The following is a 27,808-nucleotide window of genomic DNA, read 5'->3' on the forward strand; positions in this document are numbered from 1 at the left end:
TCATAGTTGAAAATCCCTGATTTTGGAATTATAAACATTCAGAGGTGAAAGTTAGGAATTATATGAATGGTGCAAAGGAAACTTCATTAAATAGTAAATGAATTCCAACTCTTTTTTGGAACTTAAAATCCAATAAAATGCTCATATAATAGATTTACTTTATTTTAAAATATTTTTTATATTTTAAAAATAGTTTCTTAAGAGCTATGTAATACTCAAATATAAATAAAAATTGTATATTAAGATAAGGACTTGAAAGCTTGCTAATTTCATGTTAACTTGACAAGGTGATAAATGGCTAGTAGCGAAACAAAACAGTCAACTAAATAGTTTTGCTTTTTTGAAAGAATTGGTCATTTTAAACCTTTCTCATAGATGCCAGGATAGAAGAATTTGTTTATGAGAAACTAGATAGAAAAGCTCCAAGTCGTGTAAACAACCCAGAACTTTTGGGACAGTATATGATCGATGCAGGGACTGAGTTCGGCCCAGGAACTGCTTATGGTAAGTAGAAAGCAAAAGGTCTATTAACAAATATCTTTACTTTTAGATTTTTACTACTTAGAGACATTATTAACATTTACCTAATATAAATGAAATCACTTTTAACTTCAACACTTTTATATTAAATTTTTGAATTTAACATAAAGTGAGAATTATCTGTTACAAATAAGTATGTACAGGTCAATTTAATATTTAATATATTTAAGCATACATTGTTCTGAAATTTTATAAGATCTTTCTATGTCTAAAAATTTAAATGAGCCGTGGCCAGGTAGCACAGTAGAGTTTTATCCCTGCACACCAAGGTTGGGACACGCACAGGAAGTGACTGATGAGTGCATAACTAAATGAAACAGCTAAGTGAAACAAGTGTGTCCATGCTTCTCTGTCTGTCTCTCCCCCTCTCTCCCTCTCTCTCCCCTCCTCCCTCTCCCTGCCCCCCTCCCATACACCTCCTCTCCCTCTCACTTCCTCTTTCCCTTCCTCTTCCTTCCTCTCTCTCTCTCTCAAATCAATGGAAAAAAATTTTTTTAAAGTTAAATGAATTCCTCACTTGCACTCCCATTGAATCTTAAAACATCTCTATTGTGGTATTTACAATATATAGCAGTTTTTGTGGATATGTCTCCTCTATTTAAAATTTTTTATTTAATTTATTAATTTTAGAGAGAGAGAAGGAGAAAGAGAAACATGAGTTTGTTTTTTCACTTATTTATGTATTCATTGATACATAAATGTTGATTCTTGTATTGTCCACTGATGGGGAATTAAACCTGCAACCTTGGCGTATCAGACAACGCTTTAACCAGCTGAGCTACCCAACCAGCATTCCTCTCTCTATGTATATATTTTTTAAGCTTTCTGAGGCCTTATTTATTTCTATAGAAAATCTGGCACATAGTGTTTGAACAAATCACTAGTGCTTTCATTACACAATAATTTCATTAATACAAAAATGATGCCCTGGCCGGTTGGCTCAGCGGTAGAGCGTCGGCCTAGTGTGCGGAGGACCCGAGTTCGATTCCTGGCCAGGGCACACAGGAGAAGCGCCCATTTGCTTCTCCACCCCTCTGCCGCACCTTCCTCTCTGTCTCTCTCTTCCCCTCCCGCAGCCAAGGCTCCATTGGAGCAAAGATGGCCCGGGCGCTGGGGATGGCTCCTTGGCCTCTGCCCCAGGCGCTAGAGTGGCTCTGGTCGCAACATGGCGACGCCCAGGATGGGCAGAGCATCGCCCCCTGGTGGGCAGAGCGTCGCCCCATGGTGGGCGTGCCGGGTGGATCCCGGTCGGGCGCATGCGGGAGACTGTCTGACTGTATCTCCCTGTTTCCAGCTTCAGAAAAATGAAAAAAAAACAAAAACAAAAACAAAAACAAAAATGTTAAAAATGGTTGTCTCTGGATGTTTAGGTTGTATTTCATTTCTGTTTTCTTCATAGTTTAATTTAAATTATTGTATTTTACAGTTTCTCCCATTTGTTAGTTGTACAGACTTTAAATGTTTAGCTTTAAAGCTCAAAGTTGGCCCTGGCCGGTTGGCTCAGTGGTAGAGCGTCGGCCTGGCGTGCAGAAGTCCCGGGTTCGATTCCCGGCCAGGGCACACAGGAGAGGCGCCCATCTGCCTCTCCACCCTTCCCCCTCTCCTTCCTCTCTCTCTCTCTTCCCTTCCCGCAGCGAGGCTCCATTGGAGCAAAGATGGCCCCGAGGCTGGGGATGGCTCCTTGGCCTCTGCCCCAGGTGCTAGAGTGGCTCTGGTCGCAACAGAGTGACGCCCCGGAGGGCAGAGCATCGCCCCCTAGTGGGCAGAGCGTCGCCCCCTGGTGGGCGTGCCGGGTGGATCCCGGTTGGGCGCATGCGGGAGTCCGTCTGACTGTCTCTCCCCGTTTCCAGCTTCAGAAAAAAAAAAAAAGCTCAAAGTTATACACCATCATCCTTCAAATCTAATTTTCTCTGAACATAAGACTATTTTAATTTCTGTAGCTTTTTTCCTTTTGTTTATGTCTAATAATTCTCTTTATTAAGACTTCTACATGAAATTGGTCCTCAAATGGATATGAAATGATAGGTAAATTAAATGATTTTCTATATGTAGTCCCAATTTATAAAATAGCTCATAAATCTTGGAACTAAATGAACTTAACCTTTAGTTGTTCTTTTTATGTCAGAAGGAAATAACCTATACATTATGTAATGAATGCCACTTAATCCGTTGACTGGCTTTTAGATGTGCAACTTTAAAATTTTTACATTGTGTTCTTCAGAATATTACTTTTTTCAGAAGTTGGAAAATACTTAAAATTTCTATGGTTCTATTTCTAAATTTTAACTATTAACTTTAGAAAAACTTTAACATTAAACATTTTTTTATTGCCTGCTAGTTAGTGCTAGACAGAGTTAGATGCTGGAGTCATAAAGGTATAAAAAAGAGACCCCACCCTTTCCTTCAGCAATTATAGGCCCAGAGGAGGGTGAACATTTAAAAACCTTCAAATTCTTTCCTTTTTCAATTTATTTCATCTGTTTGTATCTCTAATAAGTCCATTGACTGTACCCTGGTTATTGGAATTGGGCTTTGTGAATCTATACTATTAATTGATAATAGCTAACAATTGAGTATTCCAGGCATTGGACTAAGCACTATACAATATAAGCATTATTTCAGTAAATCCTTACTTTATATCCTACACATATGTAAATTGTTATCCATTTTAAAGATAAGGAAACAGTCTTAGAGAGGTTACATAATTCATCCATGATCACACAGCAGTACTTCAAATGTGAGTCTATATTTGGAAATTGAGCTCTTATAACTACTATGTTATATTATCACCAATCACATGTTATCTCATCCTTACATGAAGGAATAAAATTCACAGAACACTTATTAGAGATGGCCTTGTGGTTCTCTTTCTTTCACTCTTATTTTCCACAGTACTTGTCTTTCAAAACATGGATTTTTCTTTAACTTAAAATACAGATATATGCTGTTATTTGTAGATACTGGTACTTGAGATAAGTGCATAAATATAAAAACAGAAGTCAAATTTTGACTTGATCTACTTATTAAAATATTTTAAGCATTATTATAAAAGCTTATTTGAGCTGTGACCGTACATACTTTTTAGTGTATCCATCCTCTTTTGTCCCATTGATAGAATTAGTACAGTTAACTATGATACAGGTTTATGTCATTTTTATTTAGATATTTATAATCTTTAATTAACTTTTAAAATAAAACTGCCTTAATTATAGTTAATTCTGTTTGATTTTTTTACTCAAGTAAACAAGTGACAACTATAAAGCAGATCAAATTGCTGATTTATCTTAACATGATTCTGCTTTCTGACATTACCAGACAATGGTTAAAAAAAAACTTTTTTTTTCTTTGCAGGTAATGCTCTTATTAAATGTGGAGAAACACAAAAACGAATTGGAACCGCAGACAGAGAGCTAATTCAAACATCAGCTTTAAATTTTCTCACTCCTTTAAGAAACTTTATAGAAGGAGATTATAAAACAATTGCTGTGAGTTGAAAAGATTTCCATTTTTAGTAAAACATTTATACACACACACATACATATATGCATGGGGTCCTCGGGTTACAACATAGTTCCATTCCTATAACAGTGACATAACCCAAATTTTGGTGTAAGTCAAACCACACTCTAGCCTAAGTCACTTACCTATCCTAACACAGTTGTAAAATCATAATCTAGAACATAACAACACAACTAAGCCACAGAAAAAGAAGACTGCATATTCTTCTGCCGCACACAACCAGACTAGTTTGCCCACACATTTTGTAAGTACGACGCTAACAGCATAAATCGAAACACATCTCAGTTTTTTTAAATTTTTTATGGAAGTGAGCGTCTTAAACTCGAAATGTCAAATGTCGAGACTATTATAACCCAAGGCCCCCCTACATACAGTTTTTAATGAATAATTTGCCATATTTATGACTATGTATATAACACAGGTTTAATCTAGCTTGGTGTATATTCAGCAGGACACAAAATCAACTGAAATAAAGGACTATTGATGATATGGACTCCATTTTTATATCCCTATAGTGTTATTGAGATGTCCTTACATCTTTCTTGTTTATTACCAGCACTAAAATCTATAGAAAGAGGTTCCCAGAATGATTATAAAAAATTTGGCACAAAATATCACCACAGCCATCTAACTGTTCATTTAAAACAGGAGCCAGACACCTCATTATCAGAAGCTATATTTCTGGCTATTACACTTCCTGTCTTTTTGCATTGCTAGAAGTCTTTTATCTTATTTTCCTATTTCTATATTTTACTGCTGAAGCATTAGTACATATTATCGCTTTCCTAAACCTAATTTATTAGTCTATTATTTTTTAGTTTAATTTGTTTTTTAAGTAATGGAGAATGGAGACTTAGGTGGATATTTTTTTCTAAGATTATTACAAGACTGCTCTATTTTAAATACTAAGTCAAACTTTAATTTGCAGATTTCTTATTACAATATATTACAGAAAATATGTTTATAGTGAATTTGTCTCTGGGTAAAAGTATTTGGCCTGAGATAAAGGAAAAATCACCAAGTTGAAAAATGATTTGAAAGATACTAGGTTGTCAATAGGATCACCTGCCATCTTTCCCACATATCTAAAATATCTCTATATTTTAAAATTGAAAACAGTAAGCAAAGGAAGTCAGATACTCGAAATGGTCACTTTATAGCCAGTGACCCTGCACTCAAGCTGGTGAGCCCACGCTCAAGGCGGCAACCTTGTGGTTTCAAACCTGGGACTTCACTGTCCCAGGTCAGTACTCTATCCACTGTACCACCACCAGTCAGGCTGATTAATATATTCAGTGGAAAATCATACTTTAAATATGTATGCTTTTACTGGATTTTAACATCTTTATACTTTATATTTTTCTTTCCTTAATTTATAGAAAGAAAGGAAACTGTTACAAAATAAGAGACTGGATTTGGATGCTGCAAAAACCAGATTAAAAAAGGCAAAAGCTGCAGAAGCTAGAGCTTCAGTAAGTAATCTTTTTAATTTTAAAAAACATTTTAAGTTAATAACTTAGACTTGTTTTACTCATATATCATACAAGCAACAATCTGTCATTAAGACTAGATATGAATTTAGGGTATTGTTTTTGTGTTTTTAAACAAATTTATCAGAACTTAATACATCCAAATCAATCAATGCACAGTAGTCATATGAAGAGGCAATATTCTTATTTCAGTGATACCTTGTTACTAAGAAACTAAAATTATGAGCCTTCAAGCCATGTCACATGGTGATGGCAAAAAAGTTTTTTGGAGAGAGATTTATTATATTGAAATAGAAAAGACAGAATAGTAATTAGGATAAAAATGAATCAAATTTGAGAATGCTTGTGTGTGACTTAAAAAGTAGATATGACTCTCTTCGTACATGGGATTCAAACTGACTAAAAGGAGTTGTCACCAAGAATAGTTCCAAAAACATTCAAACAGTGGCAGCACAGACTGACAGGTGGCTATTTTAAAGGGAAGGAAACCTATTTGGGTAAGTTCTGAGATTTTTTTCATAAAAACAACCTCAGATACAACTGAGGGGGTATATATTAAATATAGTAATTCATTGATTTTGTATATATTAATTTATATACAGTATATTATACACATATATAAAATATATATAACTTTTAAGGTTTTATTTATAAGCTTCTTATTTAATCTAACACTTATACTGTTTAAATCTTTATTCAAAAGTTTGAAGAGATTCATCAGATTTGGATTGGTATACCTTTAAGATAGTACAATATAAATAAGTCTGAATTTATTAGAGGAAGCTAATAAGTTAATTGTTAATTTGGCTAAGAGATGTTTTGTTAAGAGCGTGACATTCCTACTGCCTTCTATTCCCAATTCACTACCACCACCACCACCATCAAGAATCGTTGTCTTAAAGGAACATGCTACCACAATCCTGGTAAAAGTCTCTTGTGGCTTTGTTGTTCTGAGAAAGAAAAGCTTGAGACTTGGTTTGTAATGAAATTTAAAATTGCTAATTTGGTGTTGGACAGTGATGTCTAAGATTACCCCAGTAACTTATATGAGCAAAATAAATTTTCTCCTAGATGGTCCCCCATTTAGAGATTCTGCAGTACTTACTGCAGGAGATTATCTTTAACAAGACATTAATTCTAGATTCACTGTCTATTTCACCTTAGAATTATCCTGACATCATCATCAAGAATAGCCTAATTTCTTTAAGCAGACTTTTTGCAGAATCAGAACTTTAAAAATGAACACTGCGTTTATTAAGAGACTCTGGGTATTCATTTCTAGTTGCTAATAAATTTGTATAGTAAAGTATAAATTGGTTTTTAAAATACTAATTTCCTAAACAGGAAAAACATGTTAAATAAGGATTATTGAAAATAAATGTTTGAATTACAACAAGATTTATTCAAAATGCCTACATATGCCTAGTGATGATCATGGAATAAGAATACTAGACAGATTGTGAGAGATGTTGCCTTTTGATATATCCAGAGAAGACCTTGTTAGTTTTCCTCTGCTGTGTATTGTTGAGGACAAAATTGTTTCCATGAGGATTTACACTTAAAATAAAAATGAAAGATTATGCAAATGAGTTTGTTAAACAATTTCATGTATACACCAATTTTCTCAAATTTATATATTGCATAAAACAAAATTTAACTGTAGCCAACTACTTAAAATATTAATTGAGACAAAAATTTATATTTCCTGATTTTAGTTGTCTTCTTTCTCCCTAAATAACCAATTCATTTTCTCCAAACTTTATAGAAGTTTGACATACTTTGGAAAGGAAAAGTCCTTTAGTTTGTTACTAAAGACTTGAAGCATGCCTTTATTTTGTGGGGTTTTTTCTGTATTTCTCTTTCATATTCTTAAAGATGACAGAAAAATAAAAAGCTCTATTAGTTTGGGTTTGCTTTTCTTTTTCTTCTTGGACACATATCTGGTTCATAGTTGACAGCTGAAGAGGTGATACTAACCCCATACTTTTTTTGATTTCACTTATTTATAAATTTCCATGGATTGTTTTGTGACTAGTTATTCCTTTGCAAGTAAGAGTTGGTATGGTGCATACCAGTATTTTTAAAAAAATTTATTTACTAAATTCTTGTATCTTTTTTTTTAATTCTATATTTACTGGGTACTAATTTTGTACAAGGTGCTTTGCTGAGGAGAAGTATTCATAGATTAATAATGCAACATCTCTACTACCCTTGGTACACAGTCTCATACAATTGTCTGAAGTTTCTGACAGTTTAGCCCTATCAGTGAAATATTTATGCTTGTTTCCAATATTGCTACTTTACTGTTTTATTAGTTAGCATTAGTAACTAATGGTTTCTAAATACTAATAAAAAATAGTAAAGCTACATTAAAAGCAGTTCAGAAATATACCAATTCAGCAGAAGAGAAAAAACCTACTTAAATGTTTCACAATGAACAAAAATACAGTTTTGAAAAATAGTGTAGCCCTGGCCGGTGGGCTCAGTGGTAGAGTGTCGGCCTGGCGTGCAGAAGTCCCAGGTTCGATTCCCGGCCAGGGCACACAGGAGAGGCGCCCATTTGCTTCTCCACCCCTCCCCCTCTCCTTCCTCTCTGTCTCTCTCTTCCCCCGCAGCCGAGGCTCCACTGGAGCAAAGATGGCCCAGGCGCTGGGGATGGCTCCTTGGCCTCTGCCCCAGGCGCTGGAGTGGCTCTGGTCGCAACAGAGCGATGCCCCGGATGGGCAGAGCATCGCCCCCTGGTGGGCAGAGCGTCGCCCCCTGGTGGGCGTGCCGGATGGATCCCGGTCGGGCGCATGCGGGAGTCTGTCTGGCTGTCTCTCCCCATTTCCAGCTTCAGAAAAATACAAAAAAAAGAAAAAAGAAAAATAGTATAAAAAATATGTCAGAGAAGCAAAGACAAGTATAATTTTTTATATTTAAATTTTAAGCCACTGACATTTATTAATCTGGCCTTAGTCTTATATAAATTTATTTAAAAATTCCTTTAGAATTTTGTTAATGGAAAGAAAAAACTCATCTAGTTTCAAAGCTCTCTAACATTTAGAGGTTTAGACCTCAGTTACTTTTGGGTATGCAAATATGATGAAAAATGTGTCTTCAAGTAACATAATAACAGTTATTATGTCCCTCTGCCCACTTAAGCATTTCCACAGCCCTCTAAATTCTTTAATCTGTGAAATAAGTAAATTTATAGCATCATCATATAATCTTAACTTTAAGGTACACATATTAGAATTTAAAGTTTATTAAAAATACAAGGATTGATATGCCTTTCATATTTATTCAGACTATGCCAAGACCTGGCTAGGCTGATTGAAAGAGAATGTGGTTGAAGGCATCATACATTCAATAAAATAAAAATGATCTTTGAATAGGAACACTGTGGGTAGGCAGAAGGGCTTTCATAGGTGAAAATTTAATAAAAATTACAGATATTGATGGCAGTTTTTAAAGTGATGTATTTTCCCTAAATGATGCTAATTTAAAATCGAGCATCAACCATATTTTTTGTCTTTGAAATTTTTAATCTTTTGGAATTGTAATAGACACCACTCTGTGAAATTCCATATAATAATATGGTTGTTTTCTTTTAAGTAGAAAATTATTTTATCAGTTGTCTTAATGCCTGTTTGTATGTTCTTTACTGTACAGAAATAACTTGTTTCACTGTGTTTATTGGTATAATGTATTCTTTGTCTCTTGCCTATGTATTTAAGCAACTAAACTCAACTCGCCTTGAAGGAGATAACATTATGGTAAATTTTTCTTACATGCTCAACTTCCTGCATGTAAAATGGCTAAAGGTTTGTTGGCCTACTGTGTTTTCTGCATCTTGAATAAAGTGCCTTCTCTTGCTATTACCTACATGTACAGGTCTAAGATACTCAAAGCCATGCATTAATTTACAAAATATATCAGTAATACTAGCCAAAGTAATATTGGAGCTAAAAGCAAATAAAGTATGTGTTCTAATTGCCAAATATATTAGCTATGCCCCATTCAGATTTTAGAATCTGAATTTTCATAAATTTATTGTACCTTTATATAAAAGATGTTAATTTAGCTGTCACTTTATATGTTCATTTTTGGCAAAGAAAATTAACAGAATTTACTTAGAGAAAAGCTTAAGGTATATAAATTTACTATTTCTCCATACCTTTGATGTCTTTTAATTTTCACCAAACCCAACATAGAATTAATTTCTTTTGCAATTCCAGACCAAGACAAACCCCAGTAGTTAGGTATTTCTGTAGTAGTAACGCCCATTCCCCATATAATGCTAATTTAGTTAAGAAGGTTGCAGAATAGTGATAATTGGGCAAGAACTGAGAGTGAGAATTGCTTTGAGGAAATTTTAGAGATGTTAGAAAATTTTTGATTTTTTAACAAAAATAGAAATTCAGAAAATCTGAACATTGCCCAAATCTTATAAATGTTACTTGGCCAATAAAGATTTATGAGTATTTGGCATTATGCTCCTGGTACATTGCTTCCATAGAAGAGGCATGGACACTGCAGTACAGTCAATAGTAAATTGGCAATTAACTGATTGCTTTTATTCCTAATATTAGCATTAAACTAAAAACAGAAGGTGAAATTTATGAAGCCCTAGCTAATTTAGGGCTTTCCTTAGATAGCAAGAGAATGCATTTATTTATTTTCATTGTTCTATCTATAAGTAAATAAAAAGTGTAAGAGTGTTTCAGTCATTGGTAATTTAGTATATAAATCATAGGTTTTCTTTTGTTTTCTTTTATTTGTTTATTTTTGTGTGTGTGACAAAGAGAGGGACAGATAGGGACAGACAGGAAGGGAGAGAGATGAGAAACATCAATTCTTCGTTGTGGCTCCTTAGTTGTTCATTGATTGCTCTCTCATATGTGCCCTGACTAGGGGGTTGCAGCAGAGCAAGTGACCCCTTACTCAAGCCAGAGACCTTGGGCTCAAGCCAGCAACCAGGGTCATGTCTATGATCCCATGCTCAAGCTGGCAATCCCACGCTCAAGCCGGGTGAGCCCCTGCTCAAGCTGGCAACCTCGGGGTTTTGAACCTGGGTCCTCCTAGTCCCAGTCCAATGCTCTGTCCACTGCGCCACCGACTAGTCAGGCATAGGTTTTCTTTTATAAAATTATCCTAAACAATTAGCAAGATTGTTTCATTTATTAGACTCTGGTTTTATTACTAATAGCATCTACTTATAATAAAGATATATATAACTCTGGTCACTTTAAATTCATTATATCTAGTTTAGACACTCCCCTCCCATGGATCTATCATGTTCAGTGTCCATTTAACCTTGCTTAATTTTAATTTTCTAAAATTCTAGAATTTTAGGCTAAAATTAGGTAGAAATCACTTCTTTCAAACTTTTCATTTTACTGATGGGAAAACTAAAACTAAGGTTAAATAATCCCAATTTTAAAAAACTGTTACTATTCTTAATTTATAAAATTAAAAGTTTCAAAAATTGATAGTTTGTACATATGAAGACATACTTTCACAGTATATTAAGTTTTACTAATTCAGTTATTACTGTATTTAATCTAATGTGATCTGGAAAAGAAGTATGCCGTTTGAATTAAAATATTTACATCTTTCTCTACAAAGTTGCAAAAAATGTTAAATTCCAACTTTTATGCTGTGTATTTTCTCTAATTTTTAATGCTGGCCAGATTTGGGCAGAGGAAGTGACAAAAGTAAGTAAATTGTTAAACTACAGAATTATGAAACAAAAATTTAATTGTCATTCATCCAGAAAATACTTGACAGTAACCATGGGCCAGTCACAGTCTTTGTTACTCTATCTTATAAAATCTGAAAATGATTATGGAACACTTAAGTTCACAAAGCAATAGAACAATGCTTCCAAGATACTGTTTGTACACACTGTTGATACCTGTTTGATTGAGTGGTGATCTTCACAGTGCTTGGCAGAAGGCAGGAAATACTTGTTTTATTCATATGGCAGTTATGTAAATGATAGTTAGCACCATGTCCTGTATCTTTAGAAAACTAAGTGTTATATGTCACACAAAAGAATTTTCTAGCTAACTGAAGCTTGTTCTTGCCCATACCAAAGCTAATATTTTGTCATTTTAGTTTAAAACATTTGTAAAAAAAAAATATTTTACTGCTATATTAAATACAGGATAGCATGCATTTAATTTTACTTAAAGTTTGGGTCTTTATTAGGACTATCCATTATTATACTGTGTGACAGTTGAATCTGTTGTTTGTTTTGAAGTATGTTGTCTTCTCCCTCAGTGTCAAACTTTCATTTTTAGAAGCTGTCCATATGGCTGCTACTAGTCTGTGTTACCAATTCTAATCTTTCTGGGCTGAGAAGTCAAATAACTAAGCAGGAATTTAATAAAGTTATGACTTTAGTGCAGATTTGATTCAAATGTTATTGGAAGTCTTCAGAAGCATTTTCATTTACTTTTTGTGTTGAAGCCTACCAAAGTCAGACCTCCAGATAAAGACAGTTCTGGGGATTGTGGGCAAGTGGTATTGTGGCTCCTAACTATTACCAGTTTTACACACTTTAACTTTTTATTTTCTGACTTTGTAGGATTGCTAACTATACAGTCTGTTCCATGAATAGGTTATGGAGCTGTTGAGTCTGACTTAAAAATTCATTGTGGAATTCTTGAGTTAATGCTCTCGTCCCCCTTTGTGGAAACTGTTCATCAACTTAATTAGTTTCACCCTGGCCTCTGATTTCTTCCTGAACCTCTAGCATGAAAAGATGGCATAATAATATGGAAGGGAATATAGGTTAAACAAGAAAACCAGAGTCTCCTCCACTTTAGTTAGCATACAGATAGACCGAAAAAATTCTGACTTGATTCGGCAGTCTCTACAAGTTTGAGAAATAGTTGATATAATAGGAAGAAATTCATGAAACAAATATTTATATTACTTATGTATATATGAGAGGAACTTAAGAAAATATGTCAAAATTGATTTGAGGAGTGTTCTGTAAATCTCACTTTTGTCATAATTTTAAAATGTTTAATTTTAAAAGTTTATATTTCTGAAATATTTTTAGATTTAAGCTCATGGGAAAAATACCACTCACCAAATTTGTCACAGCAAATACATGATCTAAGTTTATAGCTGATAATCACATTTCTGAAATCACAGACCAACAAATTCTTGCCATTTTCCCAAGTTACAGCTTAAGAAAACTCTTCTTGCTTTCCCAATCCAAATTATGCTACTGTATATACTCTCCATCAGTTTAACCCAGTAACAATTATTTTAAGTAGTAGGTTTTTTCCCTAGAACTCTACATCATAATTGTAAAATTAAATCAAGGAATAAGAGCTTCTGGGAGACAATAAAAACCTTTTAAATTTATTGTCTTTCTTTAAACCCTTTTTATCTGTCTAATAATATAGATTATTTTATTTCTTTCTTTATTTTTAATTAAGTGAGAAGTGGGAAGGCAGATAGGCTCCTGCATACGTCCCAACCAGGATCCACCTGGCCAGCCCCCTATGGGGTGATGCTCCATTGCTCAGCAACCGAGCTGTTTTCATGCCTAAGGCAAGGCCGTGGAGCCATCTTCAGCACCCAGGGCTAACTTGCTAGAACCATTTCAGCAATGGCTGCAGGAGGGGAAGAGAGAGAGAAGGGAGAGGGGTGGAGAAGCAGATGGTCGCTTCTCCTGTGTGCCCTGACTGGGAATCAAACCCGGGATTTCCACATGCCAGGCTGACGCTCTACCACTGAGCCAACTTGCCAGGGCCTTAGATCATTTTCTTCATAAGTAATTTGATTATGCTGAACCTGAGTTCACTTCAGCTTCTTGTATTATTATGATATTATATGTGTCAAAGTAGACATGATCTGGGACTTTCCTCTGTTTGCAGCTACACAAGTCATAAAATGAAACTTGTTTTAAAAAGAATGAAATTCGTGTTTCCTTCCTATCATTTGCATTTTCTAAATATGTAGTCTAGATTGTACAGAAGAATAACTTCCTAAACTTTGTAACACGGTGCCTTTTTTCACAATTAAATAATTAAATTTTGTTCAAACATGAAGATTGATCCCTTGTTCTTAAGATCATTTTATATATTTTTAATTCAGTGTTTTAACTTGAAACATTATTTCCAACTCATACTCAAGCTTCCAGGTCACTTTTAGTCTGCTACCTAGCAGATATATTGCCATTTAGACGTCTTTTCTGCCATGTCAACTAAAGGCTGTTAAATCAAGTTGTACTGCACAATCAAAGGTATATATGGAACTAGCCTCATTTTCTTGTTTTGGGTTTGTTATGGTTACCGTTGTTAATGAAAACATTTTGTATTCAAGCAAGCAGAACAGGAAATAGAGCAAATGTAACACTGAGGTGATTGGTTTTCCTTAGCATTTTTCTTAGAAATAATTTTTTTTTTCTCCTGGGACTTTTTTTACTTCTTACTAGCTTACAGATGAAGTTTAGTTCAGCCCCATTATTAAGGCACCATGTATTCATTCTGTCAAGTAAATTTAATACTTGACTTACTGAGTAATTAAAGCTTATTTTTGTAAGTCCTATCTAGTGGTCAATTCTAGTCCCCTCTGCCAAACCTGTTGCCAGTGAAATGAGAATAATTATAGCAACTGATTATCTATTTTGCTTTACTTCCTTGTTGACTGGTTCACTAGGTCAACTGATGCCACCACCAGGGGTGAACAAGAGGGCAATGGATGGGGTGTGAAAGGAAAAAGTTCTGACCTTGTTTTTATATTTAACTTCTTTTTATATTTACTATACTTTTATACAGTCTTGGAAATATTATAATTATTTGGCTGTAGGGGGGAGTTATTCTGGAGAGGTAGAAAATATCATCATACTGACATTACCAATGATGATTCCCATTGAGGGAAAGCTAACTATTCTGAGTGTGACTACCAACCAGTTCTCGCTAAAGGTTTGAGAAATGGTTTTTGCCAGTATTTACTATTTGTACATCATGTTGATTTTATAGTGAACTGTTATATCCCAGCACTAAGCCTGTATCAGGGTTGAAGCTGGTAGTGGTATACTGTTACACATAGACCTCTTTCCAGCTCCAAGTTCAGGAATTCACCCTGTGAGAGAAATCAACTGTGGTGAGAGTATTACGCCATGAAAATCAACTTAGTAGTGCTTTTCCCGCTAGGCAGCCAGTTTACCCCAGCGCACCACTGATTAAAGTCACCCGTAACTGGCAGAAAATCTCCAGCATCTCTTACAATAGTTCTGCTTAAAATGTATGTCATGCAAATTTTGGAAAAAAAACTAAAAGGTAAAACATTTATGTAAGAAAAAGAAGCAGGCCCTGGCCAGTTGGCTCAGCGGTAGAGCGTCGGACTGGCGTGTAGGAGTCCCGGGTTTGATTCCCGGCCAGGGCACACAGGAGAAGCGCCCATCTGCTTCTCCAACCCTCCCACTCTCCTTCCTCTCTGTCTCTCTCTTCCCCTCCTGCAGCCAGGGCTCCATTGGAGCAGAGATGGCCCCGGGCGCTGGGGATGGCTCCTTGGCCTCTGCCTCAGGTGCTAGAATGGCTCTGGATGCAACAGAGCGAGGCCCCCTGGTGGGCATGCCTGGTGGATCCCGGTCGGGCGCATGCGGGAGTCTGTCTGACTGCCTCCCCCGTTTCCAGCTTAGGAAAAATGAAAAAAAAAAAAGAAAGAAAAAGAATCATTATGTAGGAAAACCTGAAAATTATGTTCCTAGAAACAAGTATGATGGTAACACAAGAGGTTAAAATCCTATGGTTTCATTCTGAAGTATTTTGTTTGAGATTAAAGGTTATCTTTAACTTCAAAGTAAAGTAACTATAGTAATAATTGAGAATTTTTTGAAATGGTATTTTATATATATAAACCAGTGATTCTAAGATTTTGTAAAATGATACTTGAAAATATATTGATTGTCCCATAATAGTTTTTCAAGGGTTTTATGTATATGTCATTAAGCTTTGACATTAATAGATTCTTTTGAGTCAAGTACTAGTAAGGAATTAGTTCTATCTAGATCAAGTAATGTAGAAAATCTAAGATCTAGAAACAACCAGGACCCAGGTAGATTCAAAGCAGAATCAGGGAATTGCCAGATTATCATTTGGGATTTGTTTGGAGGATTTTTTTTTAAGAGTCTACACAAATATATGTAAAACGGACTAGATCTTCTTAATGAGATTCTAAACTATGTTCCAATTTTAAGTCTGAACAGGAATTAAGAATAACTCAAAGTGAATTCGATCGTCAGGCCGAGATTACCAGACTTCTGCTAGAGGGAATCAGCAGTACACATGTGAGTGTTCATTTATTGGATATTCCTTTGGAACGAAAGATTTTTATAGTCCTAAGGCAATTTGGGGAAGAAAACCTGAACTTTTCTTTTAGTCAGTTGTCAGGGAAATTTAAACTCTAGTACTTTTTAAGATATATGAAGAAATATTTTAAATTTTTTTTGTACTTCATCATCTAATTCTCCCATCATAATCAACCAGTTGTTGGTTTTTGTTGGCTAAACAGTTTGTTATTACACTGTTGACCAAGGTTAGTGTTAATAAGCCTTGCAATAAAATGCTAGATACTATTTTCCCTGAGTACAGTGTTGTAATCTGTTTCCTCTTATGATTTAGCACTTTAGGTAGGTTTCAGAGCAAAGGATTGACTGTAACTTTCCTTTACAGGCTCATCACCTGCGCTGTCTGAATGACTTTGTAGAAGCCCAGATGACTTACTATGCACAGTGTTACCAGTACATGTTAGACCTCCAGAAACAACTGGGAAGGTAGTCATTTCCTTTTCACATATGAAATTCCTGATAAGAGAAGACATTCAGATTTTTGCTTATAAGTAATAGAGGTGAAGATTAGAAAAATTAAAGACTTGTATTAGCTTGCTTAAAATCATATTTTTTAAAGGAAAGTAAGTATCAGACTTCTGAGGTTACAAAAACATTTTGAGTTTTTCTGGCACAGAAGAATGTTAACAGGGATGAGAAGGTAATTTAAGTGAATACTTTCTTAGTGCTATATAAAGAAAGCTTTAAAAGTGTTTGAAATTGGCCCTGGCCGGTTGGCTCAGTGGTGGAGCGTCGGCCTGGCATGTGGAAGTCCCGGGTTCGATTCCCGGCCAGGGCACACAGGAGAAGCACCCATCTGCTTCTCCACCCCTCCCCCTCTCCTTCCTCTCTGTCTCTCTCTTCCCCTCCCGCAGCCAAGGCTCCATTGGAGCAAGGGATGGCCCGGGCGCTGGGGATAGCTCCATGGCCTCTGCCTCAGGCGCTGGAGTGGCTCTGGTCGCAACAGAGCGACGCCCCAGATGGGCAGAGCAGCCCCCCCTGGTGGGCATGCCGGGTGGATCCCAGTCGGGCGCATGCAGGAGTCTGACTGCCTCCCCATTTCCAGCTTCAGAAAAATACCAAAAAAAAAAAAAGTGTTTGAAGTTCACTTTTCTCTTGAATAGTTTTGCAGTTGGTTGAGGAAGATAAATTGACACATAGCTGCCCCTAGAAATAAACAAACTTATACTTGCTCATTACTCATTCACTGTTTAAAAAAAAGGATTTTAGAATATTATATAAAACTTCAAGCCCATCAATGTTATTTATTATTTCTAGTGTAATGATATACTTTAACACAGAATGCTAGAATATAAAACATAAAGCTCAGTCATTTGTTCAAATATTTCTTGAACAAATATTTATTCAGTATTTAAAGTTCAAATATTATTGGACTATTCTGGCTTACCCTTATGCAGCTCCTTATGTTGTAAGGTAACACTGGAAATAAAATAATGTACAGGACAAACATGGTTTCTGCTCTCACAACACAGGATGGGGGTGGTCAGGCTATGTGATAAGTGGCAAGGTAGATGTGCAGGTTACTGTGAGGGTCATCTAACTGTGACTCAGGTGGCTCTAGCAAAGCTTCACAGATGATATTGTTTTAGGAATATAGATGAACAAAGGGGCAGGGGTGTATATTCTAATCTAGGCAAAGAAAGAATACAGGGTCAGGCAAAAGTAGGTTTACAGTTTGTATGGAAAGTAATACAATAATTAATAAATAATAATACAAGAATAAACTTTCATATACTCACAACTGTAAACCTATTTTTGCCCCACAGCTGTATGTATATAAAAGGGCCAGAGGAAACAATGTGGCAAGTTTGGGAAACCAACAGTTGTTTATTCTGTTTGGAGCATGATGTTCAAGTTAATGGGATGGTAGAGATGAGGCTAGAAGAGTGAAGCAGCATCATGTCATGAAGGCCCTTTAAAGCAGGTAATGGTAGAGTTTTAAGATTTATATAGTAAGGAAATACGAAAGCGGAGGAATGATGTGTAACATTTGAATGTGGAATATCAAGAGAAGTTATTTCAAGGAGTAAGGCAAAAAATGCTCTCATCACCTTAGTATTCCTTTCTGCATATCAATCTTTCAAAACTAGACTAGAACAAAATTAGTCAAATTTACAAAACCAATTTTAGATTTTAAAAATGAGTATAACCTAATACCACTAGTTAGTCTAATAGAATTTACAGAAGGATTTATACGTCTATTATATTTGAAGTTTTGTTATGTTGATGGTATTAATATCTGAAAGCAGAATACCTGCTACTTTCTTCCTCGTATCATTACAACTATTTTAAGCCCAAGAAGCCTTAGTCCTTCCTTTCTACTTTATCCTAATACTCTGTGGGAATGCAGCAAAAGGGGGCTGGTATTGTTACCATTCATACTTGCTTTCTGCCTTGAACTCAGCCATTCACACAAATTATAGTTATTGCTGTACTTTTCAGTAAACTCAAAAATTTCAAAATGAAGCTAGTGCTATTTTTTTTTTTTTTTTTTTTTTGCTAGTGCTATTATTCTAGGAAAGAATATCTAGCTTGTCTCTCTGCCCTCAAAGAATTATATTACTGGTAATGACCAGTGATAGAAAGTGGAAGAAATTTTAGGCATTTAATTTGTTGCAGGTTATGATTTCTAAGACAGTATATAGAAATATTCAAATGCAGAAGTTAAAAATCATCCAGAGCCACACTAGGAAATTTAAAGCTATTTCTGAACCAAGTTGTAACGTTAATAGCCATAGTAGTAGTGTTGTTAGTAATAGTAACTGAATAACAGCAATCACTTAGGAAAGGCTTGGGTGTCCCCATGCAATCTTTTAGATACCTCATGTATGATAATATTACAATCCTCACACAAGTGAAGTAGGTACTATTATCCATGTTTTACAGATGAGAAAACAGAAGCACTAGTCCAAGATTAATAAATGTATTTTACTCTTAAATAATTCTTAGGTTTTAACATCAGGTTACACCAGGAAGTCTCTAGTTTTGTAAATGTGTCAGTAAAAGTTCTTGGCAGGTGAAAATGGCCTTTCAGGGTTTTTGTTTGGTTAGTTGATTGGTTAGTGGGTTGGTGTTTGTTTGTTTTTAACTATTCCCCAAAGTTGATATAGGTAAACCTTAGTGGTTAAACAAAAGCTAGATATACTAGTCAATTTGAAAGTAAAGTTCCAGGGTAGAGACTTAAAAAAACCCATATGTGGGGAGAGAGAGCTTTTTCTTACTTTTCAGAAATATGCATATTGAATCACTTCTGAGAACTGAGTACACTCAGGAAGGGATGCTAAGAAATGTGTTGTGGGCCCTGGCCGGTTAGCTCAGCCGTAAAGTGTCAGCCCAGCATGTGGATGTCCTGGGTTCAATTTCTGGTCAAGGCACACAGGAGAAGCGACCATCTGCATCTCCACCCCTCCTCCTCCCCCTTACACACACACACTCTCTCTCTCTCTCTCTCTCTCTCTCTCTTTCTCTCTCTCTTTCTCTCTCTCTTTCTCTCTTTCTCCCCCCCTTCTCTCCCTCAACAGCAGCATTGACTTGAATGAGCAAGTTGGCCCCAGGCACTGAGGATGGCTCTATGGCCTCCCCTCAGGCGCTAAAGCGACTCAGTTGCTGAGCAACGGAGCAGCAGCCTCTGATGAGCAGACCATCAGCCCCAGTCAGGGCACATGTGGGAGTCTGTCTCTCTGCCTCCCTGCCTCTCATTTGATGAGAAAAGGAAAAAGAACAAAAGAAATGTGTTCTTCAGAGTGAAACCAGAATTAGAAATTCATTCTTTTTATCATTAGAACCCTTTTATCCATCAGAGAAACATTTGCTTTTAATTTTTTAAAATGCACTATTCTAAGCATAAAGGATACAGTGTAAACCAAACAGACCAAATTCCTGCCTTCATGGAACCTACATTCTATATGGCAGTACGAGGGAGTAGGAAATCAGTGTATATGTGAATTAATGTAGATTAAAAGTGGTAAGTGCCATAGAGAGAAATACAGCAGAGAGTACCTTGGTTAGGGGTAGAGATTTACAGTACTCAGAGAAGACAGAGACTTAGGAGATATAAGGAAGCGAAGGAGGCAGGCATCTGAGAGAAGATGCTCTGGGAGGGCTACAGCAAGTACAAAACCCTAAAGCGAGCAAGCAACAGCAAGGGATGGCAAGGTTGTGGACAAGTCTGAGAGATGGAGCTGGAACACAGGGCTTTGGAAGTCACTGTTTGGACTTTGACCTTTACTCAGAGATGAGAAGCCTTTGGAGGATTCTAAGCTGAGGAGTGATGTGATTTGATCTTAGCCTTTTTTAGGATTGTTCTTGCTGCTCTGTTGAGGATAGATGTTAGTAGGCATGGGGTGGTAGCTGACAGACCTGTTTGGAACTTATTGGAATGACTTAGTCATTTAGGAGATGATGGTGGCTTAGGTCAGGGTGATTGTGGTAGATGTGATGGAAGTGGTCAAACCCTGGGTGTTTATTTTGAAAGTAGAGCCAGCAAGATTTGTTGACAGATTCTATGTATATGAGGCCCAGAGGAGTCAAGAATTACTGTAAGAGGGATAAGCTAGGCAGGATACTTTATTAAAATATTATTAATATCCATAAATCTTTATCTACAGTGGAGGTTGGTAGAAAGCAAACACTGCCATCAAGTGGTAGTATTCAGGAGCTTTGGTCACTTGGAAATAGGTAATTAGCCATTTTCTTTTCAACAGTTTTCCATCCAATTATCATTGTAACAACAATCAGACTTCGACACCTGCACCATCTGCTTCATCAAATGTGATTGGTTCTTCTGCCTTGACCTCAACAAGTGGCCTAGTAATGACCTCTCCTTCCAATCTTACTGACCTTAAGGAGTGCGGTGGCAGCAGGAAGGCCAGAGTTCTGTATGATTATGATGCTGCAAACAGCAGTGAATTATCACTTCTGGCAGATGAGGTGAGGAATGTGGGCATAAGAAGAAAATTATAGTGGATTGACATATTGTCTAGTATTATAACAAAATGCAAATTCTTCTCTACTTATTTGGAAGTAGTTTTATCATAAATGCTTTCATAGATTTCAGATGCCTATAACATCTTATAGAATTTTAACCACTATTTAACAAACTAGAACATTACAGAAATAAAGTTTTTAACTGCTAAATAACTGGAAGACTTCTAACACTACCTCTTAAAAATTTCTTTAACTTTCAGCAAAATTGACAGTAATGTTTAAAGTTATTTGGGAGTGCATAAACAAATTAAATACAAATCTGACTTGTTTTCCATATGTTCATTTTTTAACATAGTAACTGGAAGTATTTTTATTTTGTAGGTGATCACTGTGTTCAGTGTCGTTGGAATGGATTCAGACTGGCTAATGGGGGAAAGGGGCAATCAGAAGGGCAGGGTGCCAATTACCTACTTAGAGCTGCTCAATTAAATAGGTGGACTATGGAAAAATTATCCATCATGACACCATATTTATATACAATTAACTCTAAATAAAGCAGGTTTAGTATCTTCTATGTTAATGTTTTAAGAAACTGAAAAGAAAATACCAGAAACCGGCTTTCTGCCAATAGAACTGCATGGTAACTATTTCATTACAGAATTTATGTTAGTGCTTTCATGCCAAGAATGTTTTCTTACAAAATTCTCTTTCTACTGAGGTTTCACTAATAAGCAACTTACACTTTTGAGCCCCAACTTAAAGCAGAACTGTTTTCTACTGAATTTTTCATTAATGACAAGCTATTTCTTTTATGTAAAATAAATTTATTGTGAATTGATATCACTGACTCATTTATTAGATATAGCCAAAGAATAAAATTAAAAATTGTTTTTAACTGTTTGAAAAGAGATCTAGGATATAAGCCTCTTTTGTAAAGAATATGTTTCTGAGTTTCCATGAACAGAAATGCTTTTATACTATGTTTACCTTGTTTTCCAAGAGAAATCGAATGATTTCAGTACTACATTTCAATGGGTTATCTGGGGGGGTTATTTTATTAAACACTACTGATTTCTTTTAAATTTAAGAACTAGTCTTTGAAAAGTATTACCATATTCCTCTGGTGTATTTTCAGTGAAGGTTCTAAAACATATAAGACAAGTTCAGTTCACTAAACAATATTTTAAGATTGTTCAATTGGTGCACAGTTTCATGCATGATCAGAATTACATTTGTTAAGAATATATTGCTGTACGGAACAGCGAGTTTGCAGACTCACACAGCTACATTCATCATAGAGTAAATGGTTTACAGACAGTCTACTTTTGGTTACTCTGAGCCTACTAATAAAATTTTGAAAATCTATTAATGAACTTAGGTTATCTTTATCCAGATCTCTAGTTATGAAACATACACAAATGAAGTGATTAATGACATATTTTGAGTCAGAAAATTATTATTTGGGCCATTGCTCTGAATCAGATTGTTTGCATGTCAGGACTTCTGCTGTCAGTCATTCATTTCATTCATTAAGCATTTGTTGAGGTCTGGATACTATGTTGATCAACCAGATACTCCCCTGAACAAGGTGCAGAATCCGTGTCAATGTTGTGATAGAAGAAATATAGGGCCCTGTGTTTGGGAGCTATGGGAGTCACCTAATTCAGAGTTGGTGAGGGTGAGATGATTTGGAGAGGAAGTGTTTCAGAGAAAAAAAGATGTCCCAGACCTGGAGCCAAAAGAATGTCATACATTCTGACAACTAACAACAGTTCAGTCTAACTTACACATGAAATGCAAAGGTGTAGCTCATTTCTTCAGGGAATCTTAATGTATCAGAATTCTGTTTTTTGGTACTTTTAAAAATGATAAACACTAAAAAAAAATGATAAACACTAACACAAATGGATATTTGAAAATGGTGTTTAAGAATTCCTAATCAGAGCTTGGTAACCATGTTGATAATTTAGTTCACAGTCCAGACTTTTAACAGTGGTTACCCTTTTATTTTGGTTTATGAGACAAATTCCGCAATTTTATAGTTGTACATGAGGCTTTGATTCACACTGTTTATCACCATTCTGTTCACCCCAGAGCTGCTCGGGCTTGTTAGTTAGCTATACAACCAAATGAGCAACGCTCTTTTTCCCCAGAAAGGAAGTTCTGCAGACAGCCCTGGAGTATTATTAAGTTATATAAATTCAGATTTAGGCTTTAAAAGATAACACAAAAAAACTCAGATCAACTTAACAACTATAAATAAGATTTATAGGCCCTGACCGGTTGGCTCAGTGGTAGAGCGTCGGCCTGGTGTGTGGAAGTCCTGGGTTCGATTCCCGGCCAGGGCACACAGGAGAGGTGCCCATCTGCTTCTCCACCCCTCCCCCTCTCCTTCCTCTCTGTCTCTCTCTTCCCCTCCCGCAGCCGAAGCTCCATTGGAGCAAAGATGGCCAGGGCGCTGGGGATGGCTCCTTGGCCTCTGCCCCAGGCTCTAGAGTGGCTCTGGTCACGACAGAGCGTCGCCCGGGATGGGCAGAGCATCGCCCCCTGGTGGGCATGCCGGGTGGATCCCAGTCGGGTGCATGCGGGAGTCTGTCTGGCTGCCTCCCTGTTTCCAGCTTCAGAAAAATACAAAAAAATAAATAAATAAATAAGATTTATAGGAGGTAGAGTAGTAAAGGGGAAAGAGTAGGGACACTGGAATGGAGTGGTCCTGGATTTGAATCCAGTCTTCCTCACATATGTACTCAGATGATGTATAAACTGCTGTTTCCTTATTAACAACATAGGGATAATTATGCCATGGTTATCATTATATTGTATGTTAAGCAATTTTGGGGAAAGTTTTGGCACATAATAGAAACATTCTCTAAATATCAGTTTCCCCTTGTTAGCCCTTATACTTCCTAACCTACAAGGTAGTAGGGCACATTTATGACTGTACCAGAGATACCTCTTTATATACATGACCTGATCTGTTCTACTCCTGTCCTATCCTCCACCCTCTTTCAGACTCAGGTCTAGGCTTAGCCTCACCACGGTCAGTGTAAACTTTTATCAGAACTTTCTGCTTTCCATTAACTGAATATTGATTATAGTAACCAGGAATGTACATTAGCCTTCAATAATGTTAAGGTTCAAAGGCTTCTTGTTCCTTTGGCTACCACAAATCAACCATAACATGTGGACTTCTCTGTTTATTGCCTTTTATTTTAATGGGGTTTTGTGTGATTGGTTGTTTAGGGAATATTTTTGGTTTGTTTATTTTGGTTTTGACTTATTTTTTTAAACTCATAGGTTTTTTACTCAGGTAAAGACCCATAAAATTTCTTAGGCATGAAAGAAAGCTTGGGGAGCCTGTTAATTCATGGTGCAATTCAGAATTATTTAAATAAACTCAGTGCTCCTGAGCTTAGGTGTAGTAACATGTGAAGGATACACATATAAATAAAATAGTAAAGTTGGAAATAATTGAAGTTTTTTTTACAGACAGAAAAATAAGTGATTGGATTGTTTCTACATTTGTCCTCAAAGTGCTAACCTAAAAGGCCTTGGTGTTAAATCATTTTTTATGGTGCTAATTAGAATTCATATCATGAGAGATTAGACCCCAGAAATGGGAATGTGCCTCACTCTGGGTAACATGAGAATAAGAAACCTGAAATCCATGGGTCAGAGTCCAACCTCAGTCTGCTGTTCCTCTCCACCAGAATGAACAGAACGGGAATGTAGGAGCTGGTGTTGGGATAACACTTCTGAGAGGAAGATGATGGAGTGCAGGACAATTAGCAACAGTTTTGTTTACTTCGGCTCAGTTTACCTCCATGCTTTGTTGACAGGATTACTCAAAAATCTCTAATGTTCCTCCCAAATGCCTGAAATTTTGAAATAGGTTGCCCTGGTATGTAGCATTTCAAGCCTGGGTGAGGAGTCGTAATAGATAGATGGCTTTGCAGTCGACTGACAGCCAGCTTTGTCTCAACCACTTCTTCAGATGAGTAAGTGGCTCTTACATCATGACGCTCAAAAGAGGAGGAGGAATTTTTAAGAACATACCTTCCTTTGTCCCCACACTGTCTTAATCAGAAGATTAGAAGGTCTACTCCGTGGGGCAGTGGTTCTCAATGTGAGAGCCCAAAATGGACAATACCAGCATCACCTAGGAACCTGTTAAAGATGCTGATTCATATTTCCAAGTATACTGTTTGCCTTTAGTGTTCTGATTTTGTTTTGTTTTCAAGGGGCTATAGAACTAGTCTTGGTTCTTCATGTAACATATTTAAAATTTTATAACAAAAACTATCTGTTGTAGCACTAATCAAAATTATATAGTTACTTTTATAATTTATGTAGTATATATCAATCACTTCAGAATATAGGCTTCCTAAGATAGAGACCATAATTCTTTTTGATCACAGTTATTACAAGACCTAGCACATAATGTGTACTCAACAAATAATTGTTTAATGAAAGGAAAAAAATGCAATTCCTAAGCCTCATCCAAGATCTTCCGAATTAAACTCTGGGGGGAGGACCTCGCAATCTGTTTTTACAAGCCAACCCGTGATTGTTCCACTGTGAAGGTAGAGAACCACTTCAGTAGAACAAAGAACTTGCCTCTCCCCTTCAGGCCTCTTATCTGGCCTCACTGGAGAAATCCCCGCCTCCTGTGCCTGCACCAACAGTGCTGTCTTAAGTGTAGAGACACCCTGTTGGGCAGTACTAGAAGTGGGTGTGAAGATGGAGGGGATGCTTAACTCAGTAAGGGAAATACTGTTTGGTTGCTCAAGGGGCCACCAGAAATAGACTTCTTAGTCTGAAGAAGGGTTAGCACTACTCCACCCACATTTCCACTCAGCACAGGGGTCAATCTGACATCCAAGCACCCTGACAAACACTGAAGTGCTATCGGACTAACACGTACATTCCTGTGACTCAGGTTGCTAAACTGTTCTCATTTCCACTTCATAGGAGACTTTAAGAATTTTCAATGCTTAATAATATAAGTCAGATGTGTTGGTAAAAAGTGAAAATATAGTTTAAAAGATAAGTCGCAATACCACCGTCCAGGGAGAACTGTTATTTAGGTGTATAGCCTTCCAGACTCTTTCGTGCTTTTATAGATTTTTTTAAATGAGATCAACTTGTACACACTGTTTTGTAACTTTTTCACTTGATAATACCATGACTCTCCTGCTGTGTCAAATGTATTACTACATCTTTTTGAATGGCTGCATGGTATTCTATCGTATATGCCACATTTTATTAAGCTACTGTGGATTTTTAGGTTGTTTCTAATTTTCCTTAATAAACTGCTTTAAAGAATATTGTGTTACTAATCTTTTATGTATTTGTAATATTTCCTTAAGATCAGTACTTGGAAGTAGAATTGCTAGTAGAGAGAGTATGCCAGTTTTTAAAAGCTTTTGTTACTGTCACTTTGACCCCTAGAAAACTTATCAATTTACACTTTTTTATCAGCAGTGTAGGACATTGTTTTTTGGGGTTTTTTTTTTTTGAAGGGCTTACAACTAAATGTTTTTAGAACCTTCAGTTTAAAAATAAAGGGTAAGAGGAAGATAAAAAGACCTTGCAAAATTAAAACCAAGATTAGTCAAATTATTCTGACATTACATCATTTACTGTTCTACCTTCTATTATGTATTTTGTCATACTTTGGGAATGTTTGCAGTATTAGCTTGCCTCTTGCTTTTATTCAGTCTCCTAGAAGCACTATCACCTTTCTGACTTTTGCTGAAATGGTAGGAGCACAATCTTAAGTAGACTGGAAGCTTGCCATTTTAATGCAGGCTTACTGTTGGTTTTAGGGAGCGTGGCTATAATAGGGAAAGGAGAAGCCTTGGAAGGTAGGCAGAACACTGGCTCTCCCACTTGGTTGCCTGGCTTTGTGTCAGTCAACCTCTTTGAATCATTTGTTTGTGTACTCTTACTGATCAATGTCACCCCATTAAATTTAATTTCAAAATAATTCTTTTTAATTTTCAAAATAAAAAAAATGAAGGCAAATAAAAGAAAAAGGAAAGAATATTATAAGCCTACCTTGTAGTGCTGAAAGGTTTAGCCATATTATGAACAAAGTGCCTGGCACCTGGTAAATAATAACTTGTTAGGCTTTCTAGTGAGTCTGTTAGAGCAGTTGCTATTAACCTCTGTGAAGTAAATACCACTGCCATTGCCAAATAAAATCTGCCCTGAAAGCAGTCACAATAATTGGACATTGCCTTGCATATCTTACTGTACTACAAAATCTAGTTCTGAAAGATTTTGTCCAATTTTTCCACACCAGTATTCAAGTAACCTAATCAGATACAACTCCCCGACAAGGTGTCTAATGGGAGACTTCAACTACTGTGCTTTAGTGGCAGTGATAGTCATTATTCTAAAGTGATGAGCTGGGCGTGTCCCCTTCCAAAGTGCCCACCTTGGCCCACAGCTGGTCGTTGTACTTTGAAGGGCTTGTCCTCCACCTGTGAGAACCTGACACGGGGCTCAGCTCAAAGGCAATACCAACCAGCTAAGTCCCAATAGCACATCCAGAACTAAGAACAGAATTGATTAGTCCAGTATGATAGAACTATTTAGAGAAGTATCTGAATTCTAAAATGTGCTCAGCAATACTTCCTAAATATAGGTATTTAGGGTTAACAGCTAAGTAATCATAGCAGACAAAGCCTCAGATACCAAACAATTTTCACATTTAGATAGATGAATGCCAGTAAATTTATATAAGCCTCTGGTTTGTTGATTATAACTTAGAACTACTCAGTCAAAAAAAAAGTGAATAGTAGGAGGACTTAAAAGGGGTAAAAATAAGGAAACCTATACAGGAAGGCTTCAGATTTTTTGGACTAAAATTAATCATGAGGTGAAAGAATGAGCTACTATCATAAGCAACTTTTCTGGAAGCCTGATGCACTATGGTTTAAGATATGTTTCTGCCTAGTTCCATGTTATA

The 27,808-nt window shown here is 36.3% G+C and overlaps 1 protein-coding gene across 3 annotated transcripts in view; it reads left to right on the top strand.

Annotated features, from left to right (window-relative positions):
* The window catches only part of SH3GLB1 (SH3 domain containing GRB2 like, endophilin B1), a 44,071-nt gene extending 17,914 nt beyond the window's left edge, over positions 1–26,157 (top strand). Inside the window, exons 3-11 of one of the 3 annotated variants that reach the window (XM_066376719.1) lie at positions 376–504; positions 3,892–4,025; positions 5,439–5,531; positions 9,269–9,355; positions 11,225–11,248; positions 15,757–15,846; positions 16,232–16,332; positions 20,610–20,835; positions 21,214–26,157. In XM_066376719.1, coding sequence (XP_066232816.1) covers positions 376–504; positions 3,892–4,025; positions 5,439–5,531; positions 9,269–9,355; positions 11,225–11,248; positions 15,757–15,846; positions 16,232–16,332; positions 20,610–20,835; positions 21,214–21,321 — 992 coding nt within the window. In that variant the 3' untranslated portion in view covers positions 21,322–26,157. The remainder of the gene's footprint in view (positions 1–375; positions 505–3,891; positions 4,026–5,438; positions 5,532–9,268; positions 9,356–11,224; positions 11,249–15,756; positions 15,847–16,231; positions 16,333–20,609; positions 20,836–21,213) is intronic. The other 2 variants (XM_066376720.1, XM_066376721.1) reach the window with 2 other exon arrangements.
* The last annotated feature ends 1,651 nt before the right edge of the window (positions 26,158–27,808 follow it).

The sequence above is a fragment of the Saccopteryx leptura genome, chromosome 3, assembly GCF_036850995.1.
Source record: "Saccopteryx leptura isolate mSacLep1 chromosome 3, mSacLep1_pri_phased_curated, whole genome shotgun sequence".
NCBI classification, from domain to species: Eukaryota; Metazoa; Chordata; class Mammalia; order Chiroptera; family Emballonuridae; genus Saccopteryx; species Saccopteryx leptura.